Raw genomic sequence first — 22,495 nt, forward strand, 5'->3', positions numbered from 1 at the left:
GGGAACTTGAAATCATTCATCAGTGCATGATGCCCCTTGTTGCTCCTAATTAAATTGACATGCAGGGGGGGAAAAAATGTCCCAGGATGTCACCTTCTGAATGAACCAGTGTTTGTGCACAGCAGGAGCAGACATCCAACATAAACGTGTGTCAGTCAGGCTCCGTATCATAGGACAGGGCAGCATCAGTTCGCCAATACAAACTGTGGGAGTCAGACATAGCCTGGATACAGCATACTCTAATATGTAGAAGGGTGTACATAGTGGGAGTGTAGTGCTAGGGAAGGGTGTCATATTTCAGAAGTGCATTATCGTCTCTCCCCCGCAGTGGGACAGAGCTGTGCTGAGTGCTGTTTGCGCCAGCTCACTCAAACGCTCCGCGATTGAGTCGTAATAACCTGCGCAGGAGCAAGATGAGCCTGCACACTGACAGATAGCTGTCTCTCGGCCTGCCACGGCCATACGACGATGAAATATACAGCCTAGCTGTATACTCTGTGTGTGTGTGTGTGTGTGTGTGTGTGTGTGTGTGTGTGTGTGTGTGTGTGCTCTGGTTCATTGCCACATAAAAAAATACAATGCATTTTTTAGAAAATAAAATGCACCATAACTCCTACAAAACGTACACTAAGATGCACACATGGGTGCACACGTGTGTGGCCCCACGTGCACACACTCTCCTGACAGTTTTGTAGTCATTTCCATCCATTCCCATTACCATGTCTTAGAAGGCTGGTTTTGGTCTAAATGAGTGAACCTAGTCTTTGATCACTGAAAGAAGCGCCCTCACCGGTATGTGTGTGAACATGCTCTCACTCCCTCCCTCACCATATGTTAACCAGAGCAGCTCTCTGCTGGTTAATAGTAGCAAGGGGACTAGTCTCAACTGCTCCATTTTGCATTTTGATAGACTTTATGATCATTTTCTCACTCTCACACCTCCTTCATCTCTAGCTGTCAAACCTCATCCACCTCCACACCTCTCGGGATGTCTTCTTCTTCTCCTTTTCCATTTTAGAATAACCTTGTGCCCTTCTCATCGTACATCCCAGATCTGCTTCGGCTCAACACACCTAGGTTTGCAGGTTCATGTATGTATTCTGTATGCATTATTGCTGAAGTGATTAATCAGATAGCCAAAATAAGCATAAAATTAATCCATAATGAATAAAGTAATGGACCAGCCATTATTTATCAAGCAGAAATGCCAGGCATGTGCTTGTAACAGCTACTCACATGTCAGCATTTGCTTCTTTTCTCTGTTTTATATCATTGTTATTTGATTCCTATTGTTTGCCAAACAAAAGAAGCATTTTAAAGCTTTTTTTTTAGATTTCCTAGAATAAATTAAAGTATTCATTGATAAAGAAAACAATTAAAAGAGCAGCCCCAGTGCGTATACTATTAAATAGGTCTTCTGTTTGTTTTTTGGTTATACCTATTAAACCTGTGTATGGCACTAAAAGAAATGGTTTTGTCTGTATTTGATGAACTGCTTAATTACAGATATGAAATTAACCTCACATCCCTGTGTGTGTTTGATGTAAGCTTCGATAGTGTTGCTGTTCCCTTATCTGTGCCTTATAGGTCAGTTTATGGCGCCTGCTCCAGCCTGGGATTGATGGCTGTGTGACTGCAGAGTCCTCGGTACTGTGTGAATGCACAGATCTCTACACACTGTTATCCGATCAGTATGAACCTGCTCTCTCATTCTAACTGCAGTGTCAGTCAGTGCAAGTTTATCATTTTGACTCTTTGTCAATTTACGCCTCCAAACCATGAGTGTCATTGTCTTTGTCTTGCTTTTGTTACCTTCGTCTCTCCTCAAATAGGATTTAAAGGTTTGAGCAAAGTAACATAAACTCCATCCTCAATCCATTTTCCTCAGTAGAAAGTACTTGTTTCACCCCATAGCCATAAGAGGAAATACCATTTCAAATCATGTAATCACATGAACATCAGTAACACCTATATCTCTCAGTGGGCTCTTTTTACACTCAAGGACTCAGGCGAAAGAATAAATGTTGACTTCCATATTACTCCTCGCACGCACTGCGCATGTAAATTGATTTCCGATGTTGCGATTAACGAGCATCTCCACTGGTACGGCCCCGCTCCTGATTGGACATTTCCCCGGGCTGATCGGCAAGCAGAGCTGCAGCTAAACAGCCAATAGTCTGATGCAGATGTTTCAGCGCATCGCCACGCTGCTATCGAATCCCCTGAGATCAGGTTGCTGTGTGTATGTGTGTACATGTGATTGTGTATGCCAGTATGTGTGCATGCAGGCATGTTTGCTCTCTCAGTGCAGTCAGGTGTGTGTCTGCGTTCGTGTATGTGTGTGGGAGTTTATCTCACTGAGAGACCACACTAATCTGAAGGCCACAAAGAGCTGACCATCTTTCACACACCAGAGGGAGTAAGCTTCTGTCTTTGTGCGTGCCTGTGTTTTAGTGTGGACGTTCAGCTGTGCCTGCCATCGATCTCTGTGATAGAACTAGGACTCTGAGAAATTATGATTTTAATAACTCATCAATTAAAGGGCAGCAGACTTTCTGCAATGTGCTGCTGTTTTCTCGCCCCTTCCTTGCTCTTTTCCTCCCTTCTGTCATTTTTCAGTGACATAATTCTTATTACTGTCTACCCTCGCCTTCCCTGGCTTTTCAGTTTATTGACTGCCCTGATTTTGATACTGAAAATAATGTGGTTAATCTGTTTACATGTCCAGCAGAATAGGGTTCTTTTCTTGTCCCTGTTTTTATGCAATCATGTATTCAGCTATTGATTTAAGAGATTGTCCTGTAACCCACAGCACACAAGTCATGAGTTTCTCCTGTCATCGGCTGCAGTCGTACTGCTACCTTGGTATTTCTATTGCTCTCATATAACTTTAGTGAATTCTATCCAGTCCAGAAACCCAAGACATTACAGTTGGTTGTAAACACACAGAAGATAGTAGCTGTAACCAACACAAAGTACTGAGTGTCAAACAAGTATGACAGTCTTTGAAAACTCAAAGGAATAGTAACATTTCCATGATGAATTGATTCATGTTTTAATCCCAGTGTTAATGCTCAAAATGTTCAATCATAGTGTGTAGTGTAACTAGACAATTGATCATGATGATGTCATGAAGATGTATTGCTCTGTCTTTAAGTTAGACACTTCTGCCATTTTAGCACTCCCCCTGAATGTATATTTCAGCATATAAAACGTTTGTCTTGAAAAATGTATTTTAATAACGCGCTTAAGTCATCATTTGTCATGGATTCTTATCTTAGCTTCGAGAGCCGTGATGGAGTCTGCAGTTAATACAGCACAACACTTGTTGATACAGTTATATTTTAAACCCTTATTGGCCTTTTGCCTGGCATCCAGATCACTTAATCCTTACTGGCTTCACTGAGTGGAACAGCAAGAACATTGAGAAATGTTCAACTAATACAGTTTTAGAATTCATAGCCAAACATACATTGCATAAGCTCAAGCAAGCTCGTTTGGTTTCACACAAACACATACATAGATACACCAGATGCGAAACAATGCACGGTGGCAGTTAAATGCCATTCTGTGCCATACTGTAATGCCATACTGAGAACTGTCAGAGATATCAACTGACAGTCTTAACAGTTTTTTTTAACAGTTGCTTATTTACACATTCAGCACACAAAAGCATCTTTACCATTTATTTGGAGTTGTGTGTCTGTCCACCTGATGAACATAAATCAAATATTCTCTCTCTGTTTAGTTCTGATGTGGTCTGTTCCAACTCTTGAGGGAAATATGTGGCTCTTTAGCTGCCAAATGCTCTGCTATGTTCACCAGCTGTTCGCCAAATCTTTCTAAAAAAAAATAAAAAAGCCACTGTACACATTGGAGAGTGTACAGTGGTGTCATCATATCTTTTTCCTTTAAAACAACTGCAGCTGGAAGTGAGGATGGTGAGAGTGGTGAGACCAGAGAACAACAGTGAAGTTGTGTGCCATAAAACAAAAACAATGCTCCCGAAAAACACAGAAATGCTCCGCAGAGCTGAGAGGAACTACAGCGTCAATTGATTTATTCTGTCGGTTTGTCACTGCAAGGATCGCCTTTCTCATTTCATAGTCGTAACTATAGTCATTATCTTCTGAATCATACTGATCTGTGAGCTGAATGTGTCCTTACACCCTTGATGCAGTCACAAGCACATGGACACAAACATGAACAAATACTCGCAGCTTGCACCCTGCTGGCTGACGGAGAGAGGGGTGGACACTGGAGATGGAGCTGCATTTGCTGCTCTGGGAGCACATCCATCTGCCTAGTCCCATTGAGCTTTATGGCGGTGCCCCCTGAGCTCCATGAGATGGGCCTCACCCCCCGGCCCTGCAGCCGGTGTCTGGCTGTTTGGCACCTGCAGAGCACACACATGCTGTTATGCATCAGGAATAGCATACCAGTTGTTTTTTTTTTGTCCCCTGCCTCGCTTTGTTTATGATTATTTATACCAATGTTAACAGACCCAGACATGCTGCCACTCTTGAGGTTAATAAACAGATAACAGAAACAAATGATAAGACGAACTGTTTTCCTCTGTTTTGGTCTAGTTATGCAGCTATGCCAGACAGACAGAATGCGTGGGTGGAGAAGCAGTTACACATGAACAAAATGCTGCAGATTTATTATTATATCTTATCGAGGCACAGATGCTACCGTATCATATCCTTTGCATAGACAGTTAAAAACCTTGTTGACATATTGGTGCTATTCACCACACAGGAGGAAGTGAAGAGGTATCATCGCTACTGCAACCACAGCGGAGGGCAAGCAGTTCCCAAGCTGGAGAGGTAAGCGACTACACAGTGTTCCTGCTGTTCCATAAAAAACTTGGAACTATTTTTTGCAGAGCACTCAATCTACAATGAGAGGCTGCTATACTATAATGTAAAGCCCCTATTCTAGACCCGTCCTTTGCCATAACAGTGCCTTATTTGATCGTAGGAAGTCCTGACTGTTTTACAAAGTACTTATTTATCTTAAAAATAAATTCATGAATTTGTAACAGACAGGGTGAGTTGCAAACAATGTCCGTTGTTTGTGTTGTCTCTGACCTCATGTATCTGTTTGTCTGTCTTTTCTTGTTATTGTCATAGAAGCCATCCCTGTCGGAGCGAGGAGGAGGATGACAATAGCCCTCATCGCCGTGAGCAACAACAGCATCTGGAGATCAAGGCTATTGTGTGAGTATCACCTGTGGCTTATTTGTGTGTCTGTATGATTGTTTCTTGTTTTGTTTTTGTTTTTGTTTTTTTTCAAAAAAATCGGTTCATTTTTAAATGAGTTTTACACTGAGTGTTACCCATGTTACCTATGACCTTAAAAGTGCGTTATATTTGTTGTGTGGGAGAGAACCATTTTACGTGTGGCTTTAATTCAATCTTACCTCTGATTAGGTTTCAGAGTCAGGGTCAAAGTGCACTTTTGAGTGCATGAACCCTCATAGACTGCCGTCTAACACCATTTTACTTAAACATGGACTCACTGTTTTCTAGAAAGGGAAGGACAGCTCTTGCCTCAGGCTTTCACTTCCTTGAAAGTCGAGGATAGAGAAGAGAAAGCCTGTGTGGAGGCAACATGATTGGGGTGGGTGAAGGTGTGATGGATAGAAAAAAATCCAGCATGAACTCACAGAAAATGCAGAGGAACAGGAAGCTTTTGGAGAGATAAAAGAAGCAAAGAGAGCACAGAAGTGGAGAAAATAGGGATGGCGGAAGGAAGGGGGAAAAGGTATTGGTTTTGCAGCTAGGAGTTATGGCTTAATTCAATTTGTTCCATTTGGCTCAGCTGTCTCTCTGCTCCGCTGGAGGTGAATGTGTTTCTCCATCGGGTAATTGATCCTACATTCCATCCTGGACCTTGGCTTTGGGGTGACTATCGGGATGAAAGAAGGTGGAAAGTGAGAGGCAGAAAAAGCGGTCTGTGGAGGCTGAGAACAGGGGTGAGATAGGTGGGGAGAGGTCAAGAAAATGTGTGAGCAAGATTTAAAGGGGGAAAAAAAGAAGTTGACTCAAAATATAGGAGAAAAATAAATTGAGAATGGAAAGGTAGGAGGGAAAGTAAACTCCCATTTCAGGGTTTCTTTTGTTGGTATCCTGAGTGTTTTATCAGCATAGAGTACTAATGCTGATAATTTAACAGTCATATAGTGTTTATGTTGTAGTCATCGTTTTGAATTATTTTAAATAGCGTATGCCACCAGCAATGTTAGAAAAAAATTATTAAGGGTTAAAAAGTGACCTGTCGGGCCCTTTATATGCAGTCTATGGCAGGGCGCTTGATGTTGGATCAGCCCATCTGACTGGGGGTCACAGGGCTCCAAATACACAACTTATACTGTAAGACAGATGCAGGACCATCGTCACCTCCCCCGACCCATGAGGTGGACGCGTCCCTCTGTGAAATGTCAGAGGTGAGGAGGGAAATAATGAAAAGAAGACCGAAAGAAGCTAAAAAAAATGAGTCGAAAGTACAAATGAAATGGATAAAGTTCCCGGAGAAGAAAAGGTCAGAGAAAAGAATAAAACACCAAGAAGCTGATGTGGCAAAAATGTTTAAAGTTAACAAATTTAATCGGAAATAACATTAAAGTTAGCTACGTCAGCGTCAATGTTAGCTGCGGTAAAGTTAACCATCCACTGGCGCCAAATGAAGAGGAGGAAAATGGACGCAGGTTGATGGAGAGAGGGGGCCAAGGCAAAAAGAGGCCTCACAGGAACAGCAGCATGCAGTGAGTGACAGTGTTAAAGGAGCTAGTGCATATGATAACGGAGCTAACGACGGAGTAAGTGCGAGTTGAGTTAACGGAGGTAGGCTCATGATATGGAGCCTGTGAGAAGTTAACCTCACCATTGGTTGTGCTTGCAGCAGAATTTGAAGGTCAGTGTCAATGGTTTGACCTTTGTCATGGAAGAGCTCCTTGGGAGTTGCTGTTGACTTTTGCTCCTCATGTCTGTACACGGGCTTGCAGCAGAGTTTAAGCCTGGTTGATAACTTTTGTTGTGAGCTGCAGATGTCACTGATATGCACGTCTTTTCCCCTTATGATCCCAGGATCCAGCGTGCCTGGCGTGCAAGCGTGTCCCGCAGAGGGAGCTGGCAGGGGGACGACAAGAACCGTGTCAGTCATCATCAGGGTGAGACGGTGCCTTCAGAGAGCCTCCAGGACCCTGTGATGACCACCAATATTACAACGGTAAGACTACACAAAGAAAATCAAACAGACAACCATATGGTGTGACATGAGAATGAGGCAGGTGGCGAGAGACATCTTTAAGATATCTGCTGTCTTGTGTGAGCTATCAGCTGTGATCTGTTGTTTCTGCTGAGAACCAAAAAGGAATGGGTGAGTGGATGCATGGATGGATAGAGTAATAAAGAAGAGAGCAAAAGGGGGGGATGAGGGAGGGGTGTTTACCTCTAGTGTCATCTGGGGGACCGGGGGGGTCGTATTGGTGGAGGTGGATGGGATGCCAGCTGGCACTGTGCCCAGATCTGTAATTAGCCATTAATTAGGTAAATTTTCAAAGCTGGTTGATTGATTAATGAAGTGCCTCTGCCCTTGTCCTCCCCCGTCTCACCCCCCACCCCTCTCCTCACCAGTTCCCTCTCCCGAGGGAGTGCAGGAGAGAATTAAACAGTGCTCACAGGGCATGGCAGCCAAACAAAAGCCAAAGAAAAAAAAAACTGTACGAGCAGCAGATAAACAGTGAGAGGAGAAGGAGGGAGAAAGAATCAAAAAGTCGGGGGGAGAGGAGGAGGCAGTGACAAGGAGATGAATGCAGAGATGTGAAAAAGATGCCTTTAGACCGCCTCAAGTTCTAGATGACAGACAAAGCACAAACATCCACACATGGACAGTCTGCTCTGCTGGTTTCTCATGGATGGATAGAGTCTGTGTTGACTCTCACAGTGTAGTAATCACACTGAGACACACAAGCTACCCGCACAAGCCTGCCCACGCTCTTTGCAGAAACCCAGCACAGAAAGATATGAAGATATGATGTCATGTCTGCATACTGACTCTTGTGTGTGTGTGTGTGGGATGCATTTTTTTCCCTTCTCTTTTTAAGAAGTGCTACAGGAAAGCAAGATCCCCGTTAGCAAACAGATGGGCTGGTGTCCTGGTGAGACTCTGTGAGTGTGTATGTGTGTGTGTGCTTTGTTTTTAGGTTGTTTGTTCTGCTTGAAAGAGTCTGTTGTTCATTAGCACAGCAGCAAATGTCTTCCTAATTAGAAAGTTAGTGTAACTTAAAAATCAAGATGACAAAGAACCCCTCCCCCATCTCTTCCCCCTTACTTATTTTTTTTCAACATTGCTTTTATTGAAAATATAAATTGGCAATATTGAGAAAATGTGAAGAATTCAGAAATGTATTTCTATCTCCCTCCGTTCCAGTCGCTCTAATGCAGTGGTTGCCTGTTCAACACCTGTGATGGAATGTAAATAAGTACATATACATAACTAGTGACTAGACTTAAGTATAAATTTCAAGCACTTTACTTGAGTACTTCCATTTCATGCTACTTTACATTCCTACTCCACTATATGTCAGAGAGAAATATTGTACTTTTTACTACACTGTATTTATCTGACACCTGTAGTTACTTTGCAGAATAAGATTTTATATGCAAAACATATGACACACTGTTATAGATGAAACAACATATATCATAGTTAAAATGATTTCTGCCTCAACCAGCTACAGTCATTTGCTACTTCCACATGAATGCATTAGTCAGAATAATCCATTGATATAATATAGAATTGTTTGCATCTGCTGCAAGTGCTTTCACTTTTGATACTTTCAGTAAACTTTACTAATAATACATAAGTGCTTTTCTAAATTTTAAATGGATGAATTTTACATGAAGTATTTTTATATTGCAGTATTACAACTTTTATGTTTAAGATTTGAATACTTTTCCCACCCTGGATCAACACACATACAGTTCCTGCCGTGTAGCCACCAGTGTTATGTTGTTAATATTTAGTTTGTCTCATCATCTCCTTCTTTGCCATTTCCCCCTGAGTTTGTCCTTGTCCACAGCACTTAGTTGGTGCTGTTTTCGGGCACTGACTTTAAAGATAGTCAGTTAACGAAAGTCTCTTGTGTGCAGTAAACACCAATGATTACATGTTAGACTCTAACATGATTGGCTGCTGCTTGTTCTGCTAGATGTGCACCTAAGTGATGTGCAGCTTGGTTCTGGTGTCATCTGAATCTACATACATATGTGCAAATAATCACCCCGCCACCCACCCGAGCAAATTATTTTCCATGAACTAGAGTCCTGCACCCGATCACACATTAGCATTTTTTCTCAGTGGGATATTATGGATATTATGGGTGATGATATGGTAACATATTGCCCTGAAGTAGGCTGGTTTTAAATAAACAAACATTTATTTAAACTAAAAGTTGTCCATTTTTGATAAAATGAAAATGGCAACGGGTATTTCCACAATAGCTTGAACGCAGTCAGACATTTTGAATCTATTCAAAGTAAAATTCTGTGTGTCACTGCTACTTCCCAAACACAAACCAAATATAAATCAGAACGAGTTCAGCAGTCGAAATACACTCTAATATGTGCCTGACAAATAACGAAGCTTAGAATATGTTCACATTATAGAGAATGTAATTAATATTTTCCTCATACATTATGTATTATTTCACCCAACTCATCTAGCCATATACTAGGTTTATACCTAGTCTTGTCAGAGAATAATGCTGGACAGGCAGTGCTGTTTCTCACTCTAGCTCCTTTACCCTCTCCAGTCCCTTACATCACTCCTCTTACCTCCACCTCTGCCCTTTTTTTTAGCATATACCCACTTTTCTCTTCACCTCTCTTTCTCTTTTTTCTCTTTTGCATTCTTCCTTCTCTGTCTTGCTCTCATCGTCTGTCCTCATTCACACAGTATCACTCTTCCGTGGCCGTTGTGCTCTCTGAAGGACAGACATTCATCAGTGTAAGGCCAGGGTGCCACATTGTGTGTGTGTGTGTGTGTGTGCGCTCATGTGAGCTCATGTGAGCTCATGTGAAGGACCTCGCAACGGCCTGGAGGGGGGGGGGCAGCAGCGTTCAAACATACTTCATGCATATTTCATGAAACTCTGATATTGAACACTTCACACACACACACACACAGAGAGGCATAGGTACAATGCTGCAGCACACACTGAGGTTTTCCAGGCTCATCTGCTCTAACAGAAAAACATCCTCAATCCACACTGTCCCTCTCACAACACCTCTTAGAATTCAACTCAATGTCAGGTTGTCTCTTATGGCTGTTTGTGTGCGTCTTCCATATATTGCAGTTGCATCTCCAGAATGGGGATTGGCTCAAGCCTGCTATAACCCTAGACCTAAATGTATTATTTATACACCGAGGGGCTAGGCCCTACATGTCCTGCACTGGTCATTCCTGGCGCGTTGATAGTAAATCAATAGGTCTGACTGTTCTGACACTGCTGCTGTGTGTTGGCTGATCTGCTGGGGCTTCTGGGTAGATGAGTATGAAAGAGGTTGGGTGTGGGGCTGTTCCAAAATATAGAGTAACAACATGGACAGTATGTGAGCAGTTATAGGCAGCATTTCCTCACCTGCCAAAGTCATAATCAATAACATTATAAAATCCCCTCAAGTCATTTCGTGATATGAAGCAGTTCTTACTCAAAGGAATAGTGTGAAACTTTGGGAAATATGTTTATTTGATTTCTTGCCAAGAGTTGGATGAGAAGATTGATAAGACTGTCACATCTGTGTTTTCAAAATGAGGCTGACACTCAGGAGACTGTTAGATTAGCTTAGCATAAACACTGGAAACAGTTTGAAACCAGTAGCTTGGCTCTGTCCAAGGGTGAAAAAATCTTACTACCAGCACCTCTAAAGTTCTTGAATTAAAAAATCATCATGAACCATCAAAATGCTTAACATGTTTAAGGCAAGAAGCTTAAGGTGGTACTCATAGTAGTGCAAGCCATATAGCTACAGTAACTTACCTTCAGGGTAAACTTAATCTTCTGCATATCCACTTCTGCAGGTGAATTTTAAGGAAGTTACCCAATACGTGACTGGCTGCAGTTTTGATTGCAGGTAAGGTCTAGGACACAGTAGAACCTAAACCAGTGAGGTCTAACAGATGTAGACCTGCAAGCTGTTGTGGACATGAGGTGGATGTAATGGTACTTTTTATATAGCGTAAATGTAGATCAGTGTTTGCACAGTTTGCTCTTTATGTAGCTTTGAAATTGTGCTCTTTTATAGTGTTACGTGAATGTGTGCTTAAGTGTGCATTTGCATGTGAGTGGCCGTATGTGCTGACTTTGTTGCTTCAGTGGATCCCCATGATTCACAGCTGAGAGTGGCCCTCTGGGATGGCAGTGATGGTTTGGTGAGTTTTATTCAGAGATGCACAAACCAGTGATCAAAGCTGAAGGAGATGAGAATGACGATGAAATGCTTCAGTGCTGAGCCTGCCATTACAACAAAACTAATACTGCTGCTGTGGTGCCTGATCACAAATGAAATGATTTCAGTGATGGATAGTAATGAGAAGGACTGTCGGTAGAAGAGCAAAAAAGGGAAAAGAAAGTTGAATGTGAATTTAGATGAAAGCACATTACATCACCTTTGCTTGGGCTGTACTAATACAAGTTTGTGTGTTTGTGTGTTTCTTTGCTAACAGTGTTTGTGGACATTGATCTGTTCCTATCTCTGTGACATGTTTGCACATTCCTCCCCTCCTTTTCTGGGGCCCAGGCAGAGGCAAAGTGTTAGCGTAAGCATTTCTGCAGCCTGCGTGGGAGATCATTCTCTCATCTCTCACCGCCAAGAATCTCACGAAGCGAAGTGACGGCTTCATCCATGCCTCCACCTCTACCCCCTTAAATCCTTTTTCCCACCCTCACTCTATGTCATCCCTCACTTTCCCTCCCACTGCCTCTTGATGCACACAGGCACATACACATATCTACTTCACAAACACACACCAGTCCTCCATTTCTGCAGACAGATGCTAACAGATTACTTGTTTTATTGGTGTCGGTTGGTGTCTCATTTGAAATGAATTTATATACCTCTGCCCCAGAGTTGACATCGATCGGGCTTAACTCATTTAATAGCCATGACATTTGCCTATTAGCTTATTTACTGTCAAAACAGGCCCAGGCTCAGCCAGCTTCCTGAGAGACAGTAACTCTCACATTTGTATGCGTTAGAGAAGAAAATGTGATTGCTTGTGCAAAATATAAACTCCAGAGGAATATACAGACATAGACTCACACATAAGAAATTTAACACCCATCATATATAAACACACTTTTATTGTACACTGTATATTTCCAGGGTTTGTGTTTACTTAAACCTCACAGGCTTTATACATATGCCTTCTCCTAATTGTGTTTGTTTGTTTGTTTGTTGTTGTCAAATGCTGTTGATACACAGCTCTTCCATGTTTCCATGTTGTCTTGGTAACTCATTTTACAGCACAACAGAGTTAAGTCATACTGTCATACTTTCTGTTTCTCATGGTGACAAGTGTGTTTTTGACAACAACCTACTGTTTCTCCTTAATAGCTAACTTTCTTGGGTGAAGCTGTTGTCATCATTGAACAACACTGGCAACACTTCCTACACAGATATTTCACCTCAAAATCCTTTCAGTGGCTTAAAGTACATAATCCCCCCCCTTTCTGATATGCTCTTATACCACCAATGTGAACAATAAAAAGAAGTGCTAGGTAGAATTGGTCAAAATTAGGTAGTAACTGACTTCTGTTGAAAGAAGAACTCTGAAAACTCTACATTATTTCTGCAGAAATGTACATTGTACATTTGAGCCATCGCAGCAAAATAATTACACTCCACACAATATCTTTTACCCTGCCTTTCTTAGACTCAGAAGTTATTTTTGATAATGCCCTTTCTTTGAGATTGTTTTAGCATTTGAGAATCTACACAGATCTGCTGTACCTACCCCAGCACACAAGCCCATGCCTAGAAAGTGATACTCCAAAATAGCCATTGATTTTGTGGATAGCCCATTGGGAAGATATCTTGGACATTTATCATGGATATATGGTAGAGAGGGAAAATGGGAAAATGAGGAGAGGAGAGAGCTGATGTCTCCAGGAGGGGGAGAGATAACGATGGATGGCTAAAAAGCTGATAAAAGGAGGTGAGAGAACAGGGAGAAGATGTGGTGGATTTTGGAGATTATGAGGATAATAACTCTGCATTAGAGCCTTCATGAACCTACATTTTTGTGGGTGTGAGATCAAAAGTATGCAGAAGCACTGGTATGTGTGTCAAAGTGTCTCATTTCTTTTTCATCGCTGTCTCTGTCCAAACTGTCCAAAGACTGATGTTGACTATTATATGTGGACCTGCAAAGATACACACACTTATATGCTCACATCGGCCCATGTACACAAATATAAACACACTAACAGTCTTCAGAGGCACATCAAGAGCATCTTATGACCCCTCTGAAAAAAATCAATAAAAGCTGTTACCCAAATGGAGAAGAGCTGACAAGTGAAAAAGAGCAGAGGGCAAGATAGATCTTGATCAAGATACAGGGAGGAGATAGGGAGAATATGGAGTGAAAAGGGAGTGAATATTTCAGCTCATCTTAGTCTTCTCACTTTATGTCATTTGCTGTTGTTTTTGTGAGCACAGGATCCTGAGTCACTTGATTGGATATTTACAGCAGGCTGTGTGCGAGGAGAGAGAGCGAGAGAGTTTACAGCTGGTGTATGGGGATTTGATTGGATGCCGTAGCTCACTGCAAACTCCCTCTGAGCCTTTAATTGGTTATTTATCTAGAAAACATGCCATTTAGCTGACATTACTTAAACTAAAGAAGCATATACCCGCATGCAGACATGGATGTGACACATAGATACACATACACACTATAACAAAACATAAATCTGCTGGAAGCATCTCCCAACCATCTGCAGCAGTAATAACAATCTGGTACCTAAGGCTATATGCTCGACTGTTCTATTACAGCACACTTCTCTCCCCCATACTCTCTCTCTCCCTGTTCTGCAGCCCCCAGTTTTTGCCTCCTCATCCTTTCTTCCACTATCTTTCAGTCTCCCGCTTTCTCACCCCCACTTACCTCCTTCCTCTTGCACACAGGGCTTGTCCCTGTCTTTAGCCCATTTCATACGCAGATAGGCTCAGTCCTCATGGCCAGGGAGTCTACCATAATGAGATCCCCGGAGGAGAGAGGAGTAGCGTAAAGAGAGAGCAGAAGAGAGGAGAAGAGTTGGGGGTTGTTCTCCTCTGTGACCTGCTTCAGATAGTAAACCTCTGGAATAGTTCACCCCCCTCTAACCCTGCCTCTCACTATCACCCCCCCCCCCCCCCCCACCCCCCACCCCCCCAAATGATGCTGCAGAACACACTTTATGTACCTGTGTTTCTTGTTCATTTTCACCATCAACTATAAGGAGAAAGAAGCGATGTGTTGTTGTGGAATTAGAGGCACCTCCCTGATATCTTTAAGTCCAGGCTGTGACAGTTAGGTGCTATTGGCCTCATTATCCTGTGCACTAACAGAGAGGCAAACTACTTATCACTGGTCTAACAATGTATTAACAGTTAAAGCAGGAGTCGGATAAAAGGGTCTTTTAATTAAATGTTTTCTGGCCATTTAAGGAGATGTTTTTGTGATGATTGCTCTTACAGACATGCGGTTTTCCTCATTTACTTCAATTTAAGCGACCTGTCTATCTTTACCTCTGTTTATCCATTTCTTTCTGTCTCTGAGGCACATTTACAATCTTGAAAGTTATAATACTAAATGAGCATGCAAATGAGTATTTCAGTAGCCAATGCAGTGTACTGTGTCAGCTACAGGAATCCTTGCTGTAGCAACCCACTGATATGTTATTTCTGCTCAGTTGGCTGTTACTTTGTCTTTTTTAATTTTCAAACTGGTTCCTGAATACATTTGAAACTGGAATTAAACAATGCAGTTGCAGAGTCATGCGTCATTTTATTTCTACAATGCTAAGTAGTTGGACACAAGTTACAATAGGTTTGTGAGGCAGTAGGTCTTGACATGAGCTCCTCAGAGTTTGCTTTGTAATCAGGCTTATAGCTGCAGGGCTCTGTCGATTCTCACTTGATGTTTTCCAAACCAAGATCTCAAATTGAAAACTGACCTTGTGAGAATTAGGTTGGCCTCTGCAAAGCTGACTTCTAGCAATTCATCCATCCATTTTTTTATGTGTGTGCTCTTGTATTCAAGTGTGAATTTGTAACATTGAATACAAGCGTTACGTATGCCAGTGGAGGCTCTGGAGATGTCCTGTGGGTGGATTTCTCACAGGCACATTTGATCTCTGTCTGCCCTTTCTCATGTCTTTTTGATCTATGAGTCATGTTTGAAGGGGGGTGGTGTTGTCCTCTAGTTTGATGCACATAATGAGTATCCATCCTTTACTGCATCACAAAGAAAAGAAAACAGCACATTAAAGGAGTGAAAAGATGGGCTGCACACCAGGCCTTTCTCTAATGCAGTCCATGAGTACATGTTAGTGAGTAAAAACTGTGCTGGTGTTGTCAGATGTGAGTGTGCCTCTAGTGTGCTGGAGAATCTTCTTAGCCAAGAGCATTTGCTTTGAAGTTGTGCCTTTGTCTATAATAGATTGTTGAAACTTTGAAGCCACTGTGAAAGCCCATGTATTTGCATATACATTCACATCAACTGCAGAGGGTACCACATTGGCATGTGCATGTGTTCTCAAGTGTGTGTGTGTGTGTGTGTCATGCACACCAATGTACAGAGCACCTGTCTAGTTGCCCTTCTGGCAATTTAAACACCGGCCCAATGAGTCCTCATGATCTTCTACCATCACCATGGTAACAGTGAACTTGCTTAGGATGTCCTTATTTACTCATGCAAATGACGTCCTGCAGCTCTCCAACCTGTCAATCACAAGCCCAAGCATATTGTAAAAATTAAGCTGGAAAGGTGTCAGTCTCAGTTATGTAACCTTCGTTCAGCGGCAGTTTGTCCAAAGCACTGCAAATGTTCTCTGTAGAAGTCAGTGTCTTTAAAAGTTTCTGAAGCTGTGGGAAGTCTCACATCACCTCACAGCCATGTCACTGAGTTTTAAATTAGAACTTGTTTTATCTTTTGTCTATTTATAATTCATGCTTTTCTTCATTGTGTTGTTCTTGTGCTGTTTTGTAACAGTTTTTCAAAACTGCTATGGAAGCGTCACTTAGTCATCTTAATTGTTTGCTTAATTTGTTTGCTTATCTATATTGTTTGTTTACACAACACAAATATTGGAAATGTTTTGGAAAATTAAGAGAGATTATTTCCTGCTATCTGAGCTAGACGAGCAGTAGGATCTTTCAAAATCATCTTGCAAAAGCTCAAGATGTCCCCTTGTTGTTGTTGTTGCTGTCTTTTCTCGTGTTCTTTTTTTTGTCAGTTCAGTCCAGTGGCTGGAGGGGCAGAGAGAGAATGAGCCATCCTGAATCCAGAAAACAAAAAAATACTGTCATGTGGCCCAGATGCCAACCCCCCCTCTCAAAGGGGCCTCGAGACTCAGGATGGAATGGGGTGGCAACCTGATGTTTAACCTTCAACTGTTTTACCCCTTGAGGAAAGGTGCAACACATGAAATTATTAAGGGTCGACCGATAGGGTTTCTATTTGGAACTGATATGCCAACACACAACTGCACTCTGTCCACCCTGTGTATATCATTGAAGGTAGGCAAAATAACAGAAACGCTTCTGTATAATGAAGTACAGCTCAACGGCTCCACACACTACGTCCTCCAATGTGATCATACAGTTAATTTAACAACTGTCTAAAACAATTTTATTACAAACTGAACATTAAAACCTTCATGAAGGAGGATTTATTACTGTTGTATGAGACTGCATCCGTTTCAGTTAGATGTTACTAATAAATTGCCAACTGAGTGTATATTAGTAATTATCAATTCTAATCTAGCTAGGCTGGGGAGAAGGATATCTGGGCTACTTTTCTTAGCCTGCTAATGACCACCATGACCCAATGACCATGTGATTGTCACCAGTTGCCTTGAAAAAATCATTCTGAGCTCCCCATACGATACTGCTTACAGTGAGCCACACAAAACATTTAATTTGAAGAATGATATCATGCACCAACTCCAAATGTTCCTCCTCCTACACTCATTTAGCAGAAGCTATTTCCTGCCACAGAGTGAACAGAGAATGGGAGAGCAGAATTGGTGTCAAACTCAAAATACCAAGACAGTGATGGGAGTGGCAGAAAGAGAAAGAGAGAAAAGAAGTACTGGCAAAAGGGAGACCAAAGAAGTGGCTCTAACTCAGCCAAATCATTTGTCTATGTTGTGCTTCAGAAGGTTCAATGTCACTCAGGTGGGAATGATTCTGTGGGGTTAAATGTGCTCAGTAGTCTGATAGCTCTTATCTGGACATAGCAAAATCATTTTTGTGAGTGGTCTCTACAGTGACAGCTGAAGAAAGAGCCAAATCTCCCCTCTTCTTTTTATTAAGAAACCCATTATATCGTACATATATCATCACACTGTAAAACCTTTTTAAGGTTACTAATTTACACCATCTCAATATAGTTTTACGTCTCTCTGACAGTTTCCTCTGGAGCTCTAGCAAGAACAGGTTGTATTGTGTCTGTCGCTGATCCTGCTGACTGTTTTCTAAGTGATGCACGGCCAGGCCAACCACAGTTAAGGTCCACACCAAGGGAGATAACCATAATGATAACAATAACAATAACAATGTAAGTGTCCACACTGATGAACGATAATGTTCTGTAGACACTTGCACCAGCTCTGTTGGAGCACCAAAATGGATAGTGATGACCTGTTACACCTAAAAGTATTTCCTATACCTTTAATTAGCTTATATAAAAGAAGTTTCCAGAAACAGCAGATACAACATTGATAAAGCACCTGATTTAGCTTTTATTTGTCATTATTCTTGTTAACAAAAAGAGAGAGAGCGAGAGACGTGCTGTTTATTTTAATAAGTAGGCTTCACTTCATTGCCGAGAGGACGGCTGAAATGGTAAGAACTAGGTAGTAACTTGTTCTCTACCTTACTGTTTTAGGAGAGAGGCATTGTTTGTGTCATAAGTCTCAAAAACAGCAGAATTGTTTATGTATTAACCACAGCATGAAATAGAATATGATCAAATCCTGTAAATGAGCCATATTCTGCAATTTATTCTCCACACTGATTCCTCATTCGAACATGAGTTTGAAGTTGCCACATTTTAACATGAAAAGTTTCACATTATAACAATATAAAGTATCATGTTATAAGGTGAAAAACATCTTGTTATAACAAACTTTTCACATTATAATGTGATACTGATCCCTTTTTCTTTCTCTTGCATGGCAGCAATATGCATGTGTACTATTTTGCCCCACAATAGTGTTTAAAATGCTTTTTTCCCCCACAGGTTATACTTTTATTATGCATATGCAAGGTTTCACTAGTGTCAGTGCAACAATGCAATTTGCTTGATTTGTTCCCCATTCAGAAAGCAGACAATTGGCTTACTGATGGGGAGGGGTGGAATATGTGTCATAAGCAATGTTCCCTCTAAGCTGCGCGCTTGCGCAATCGCGCACTGCTCACACATTCTCAGCGCACAAGAAAATCTATACAGCACATAAAATAAAATTCAACTTAAACTGTAAATTAATTAGAGCAATAACATTTTTTTTGTAACTTTTTGCAGTGTAACACAACAGATGTCCAGCCAATGATACGATACGGTTCACTTACGCTATGCAGCCAATCATAGCATTGACATTGCTTGCGTAGGTGCCCTTCCCATACGCACCGCGGCGCCGTGCAAGTTAGCTAGCTAACAACAGTGCATTTCGTTTTAAGTGGGCCAAATCACTTATATTAAAAGTAAACAAATGGAAATGTTGTAATTTGATTCTTTTAATAAGCCATGTAACTTGCTATGATCCCAGGTGTTGATCAGGTGTGATAATGGTGTGTGGCCACAGCGTGCACATCTGATGTTGCTCACAATGGTCCTCAGCGTGCTCAGGGAGCTTTTGTATGCCCAGACACATGAAAAATTAGAGGGAACATTGGTCATAAGACCACCATCTTTGGCAGGACAGACTTTTCTATTCAGGATTCTTTAAGAGGTTTGTCTCTCTCTTATTGCATCTCTGATATATAGTATATAAAAGCAATGATTATATATGAGGCACAAATTTGTCATCGATGCAGAAATGTCTCAAAGTAAACTCTTTTGGCGCACAACTCTGAGAACAAAGTCGATGGTCTTTAGAATGGACAAATAGGCAGGCTAATCCCAGACCAATGTGAATAACATTGAGGGACAATTAAACTGCTGAACAAGAGCAGCATGAGAAGGTCTGGGCTTTGAAAAAGGGCATCATGGATCTCAGTGTAAAATTGCGGCAGAAGGAAGTAACTGACCAGCATGACGACCCAGCAGAGCGGCAGGGCACTTTCACTGCTGTTTCAGCCGCAGGTGCAACAACAACAGGACCAGGGGGAGGAAGCTGCCAAAACCAGATGGAAGTTCTCCTGTGTGAAATGCAGCAGATCAAAGAAAATTTAGCGCTCAGAATAAAAAATGAGACAGTGGCCCTAGAACTGAAGGCTGCGCTTTGCAAAAAGAACTTTGCTGTGGAAGAGGCACAATTAAAAGTAGGTCAACCAGAGAAAGATCTACCGAAGACGAAAGAGGGAGTTTGGCAGGAGATGGAATAAGCAAATCCTCCTACGTCGTTCAGCTGGAGCGCTTGGAAAAGGTGAACACTGAAGTTACAGGAAGCAGAGGAGCAGCTGTGAGTCCCTCTGAAACGGTGGCAGGAGAAGATCGCTTCTCTGCAGAAAGCAAGTGAAGGGCTCCAGCTAATCCTGAAGGAGAAGCAGCAGGAGTGGTTGGAGAGGGAGAATGACCAGGGCTCCAGGATGGATGACCTTGAATGCAGAACGAAGGAAATGTTAGACAAAAAGTCCAAAAATAGGGAAGGCTGGCTAGCCACACGCTCTAATTCTAAATAAAGGCAGCTGTTTATCAGAGGGGGATCTTTTATGGCTTTTAATTTCTGTCAAAACCCACATAAAAACCAGGTGCAAGCATGTGATATTAATGCGAGCCCATAATCAGTCAGTTCTGAAATCAGCCAAACAGTCAGTCAAATTCGGACTGAAATTCTCTGGTATTTCAGAAAAAATAAATTTTTGCCACTGATTTTTCTGTGGATGGCACGTTTTGATACAGTATTTATATAACACCTAGACTTGCTTCACAGTCAAAAAAGACAGGGAAATCTCACTTTCATATCTCAATATTACTTAAAGATAATTTAAAGATAAAAGATTTGAAATGACTTTGGAGTTCACCTGAACTTTTCAGCTGTATGTTTCCATGCTCATTAATCCAAAGTTTGATAGAATTGTTGCACGTGTATTTTCATATTTCTGGAGCATTTATAATAACATGAATGCAAGCTTCTTCTTAAGGCAGAAACATATTTGGTTTTGGGGATTTTTAATCAAATCATTCCAAATAACTTTCAGTTTGATATCTTTCTGCAGAGAATGAGCAACAAGGGCTGTAACTAATGATTTTTTTTATTACAGATTATTATGATGTTGTATATTTGAAAGTAATGTTAGTCTGGTAAACAAGGTAAACATGTCCATTGCAATTTTTCTGAGCCAAAGGTAATGTCTGTAAATTGCTCGTTCTGTCTGTCCAAAATAACAAAAATACACTGCTATAGAACAGAAAAGAAGCAAATCCTCCCATTTGACAAGCTCTTACCAATTAATATACTATATCGTCTTTTGTTGAGCATCTAATAGATTAGTTGATTTGCTGTTTCCGAACTAGAGTACACAGAATACAGAATAGTCCACGTGTGTCTTCAAACCTACATGTGTTTTAGCTGCTCTCTGTCACCCTCTCATTGCACCTCATCTCGTCATTCACAATGTGAGAGCTCACCTTCCTCAGGCTCCAACACTTTGAGATCTGGTAGAAAGCTATATTGTGGGTATTTGCGCGTTAGGCAGAGTGAGAGAGAGATGGAATATCATGCAGGGTCAGCACTTTTTCTGCAGTTATTGTTTAAGCACAAAAAATGAACATGATACATCATTATATGTATTCAACATGAAGTTGGCTTACAGTCATTAAAGACTTGGTTGGCAGAGGGATGAGGAGATAAAACGCTGAGGTGAAGAATGGCGATATGAATCTGTAAAACTGTAATATGTAGCTTTCAGGAAGAAAAATGACTCATAAAATAATTTCACTATATCCAATTTATGGCCACATGGAAGCTTTTAAGTGAGGCAACAATGAGAGTGTGTTACCCTTATTAAATACAGTAGGACAGTAGCACCATTACAGCATAGCAGCTAATTACTAACCCCAGATGGCATTCCTGGGATCCAATTTTTCCTCTGGTTAAGTTTTATTTACTTTGCAGTAAAGACAGTTAGTCGACTTCAAGAAGTAAAATTTTTCTCCCTGTAATTTTTTCTCCTTTTAATTGGTGCAGTAGTTAACCATCTCTACTGGTGGCTGCACAGAAAGTCAATTTAAAATACAAGAAGACAGAATACGAATTACTGGGCTTATAAGTTCAGTTCTAATTATCTCTCATTTCACAATCTGCATCTTTTTACATCTCTTCCTCTCTCTCCTCTCACACTCTCAGTGTGCTGACTGTTAATTGGCTTGTCTGTCACCCCAAAAATACTTCTCTCTTTAGTGTGCGAGGCATATAAATATCCATTTTCTTTTAGCCTCAGTCTTTTTTCCTAGTCCCTTGTTCGGCTTACATAAAATCTCAGAAAGTATAAAGCAGTTTACTGCAAAAGGATATATTATTGTTTGTCAGAATTGACATCTGGTCCTATAAAATGACTAAAAGATTCACACCATGAAGAATTTAAGGTGTTCTTTTTTTTTTTTTTTTTTTTAAAGAAGTGGTAACCTAGCATCAAATCAGGTTTGACAAACTTGTAGCCATACCATGTCTGCCAACTCTCACTGTTCTGTCTCTCTCTCTCTCTCTCTCTCTCTCTCTCTCTCTGTCTCTTTCTCTCTCTCTCTCTTTTCCAATTCTCTCATTTCCTTTTTCCTCTCCACACTTCAACCAAAAAAGTATGAGACCTTATTAAATCATTTCTGGTGCCTTGTGCACCGTTCACAGTGGCACTGCTGGACAAGGTCAGAATACTGATATATTGAGCACCCACAGACACACAGAGAGATTGACATATTTGCAGGGTATAGAGCTCAGGCAGCATGAGGAGAGCAGATTGTGATTTCATGTGTTGAAATCGAGTCTGAATTTCAATGCTGCCATGTTTGCACCAACAAACGCACTAATTACCTCCTTATTACCTGTGATTAGGTGTGTAAT

The 22,495-nt window shown here is 41.2% G+C and overlaps 1 protein-coding gene across 1 annotated transcript in view; it reads left to right on the top strand.

The window, feature by feature from the left end:
* Nucleotides 1-22,495, top strand: part of schip1 (schwannomin interacting protein 1) — a 196,450-nt gene that overhangs the window by 1,990 nt on the left and 171,965 nt on the right. The window contains exons 3-5 of the mRNA XM_071496497.1: nt 4,762-4,829; nt 5,136-5,222; nt 7,092-7,233. Of these exons, the coding sequence (XP_071352598.1) occupies nt 4,762-4,829; nt 5,136-5,222; nt 7,092-7,233 (297 nt within the window). The remainder of the gene's footprint in view (nt 1-4,761; nt 4,830-5,135; nt 5,223-7,091; nt 7,234-22,495) is intronic.

This window comes from Trachinotus anak, unplaced genomic scaffold (genome assembly GCF_046630095.1).
Source record: "Trachinotus anak isolate AG129_WGS33_773 ecotype Australia unplaced genomic scaffold, CSIRO_AGI_Tana_v1 ptg000014l, whole genome shotgun sequence".
NCBI lineage: Eukaryota > Metazoa > Chordata > Actinopteri > Carangiformes > Carangidae > Trachinotus > Trachinotus anak.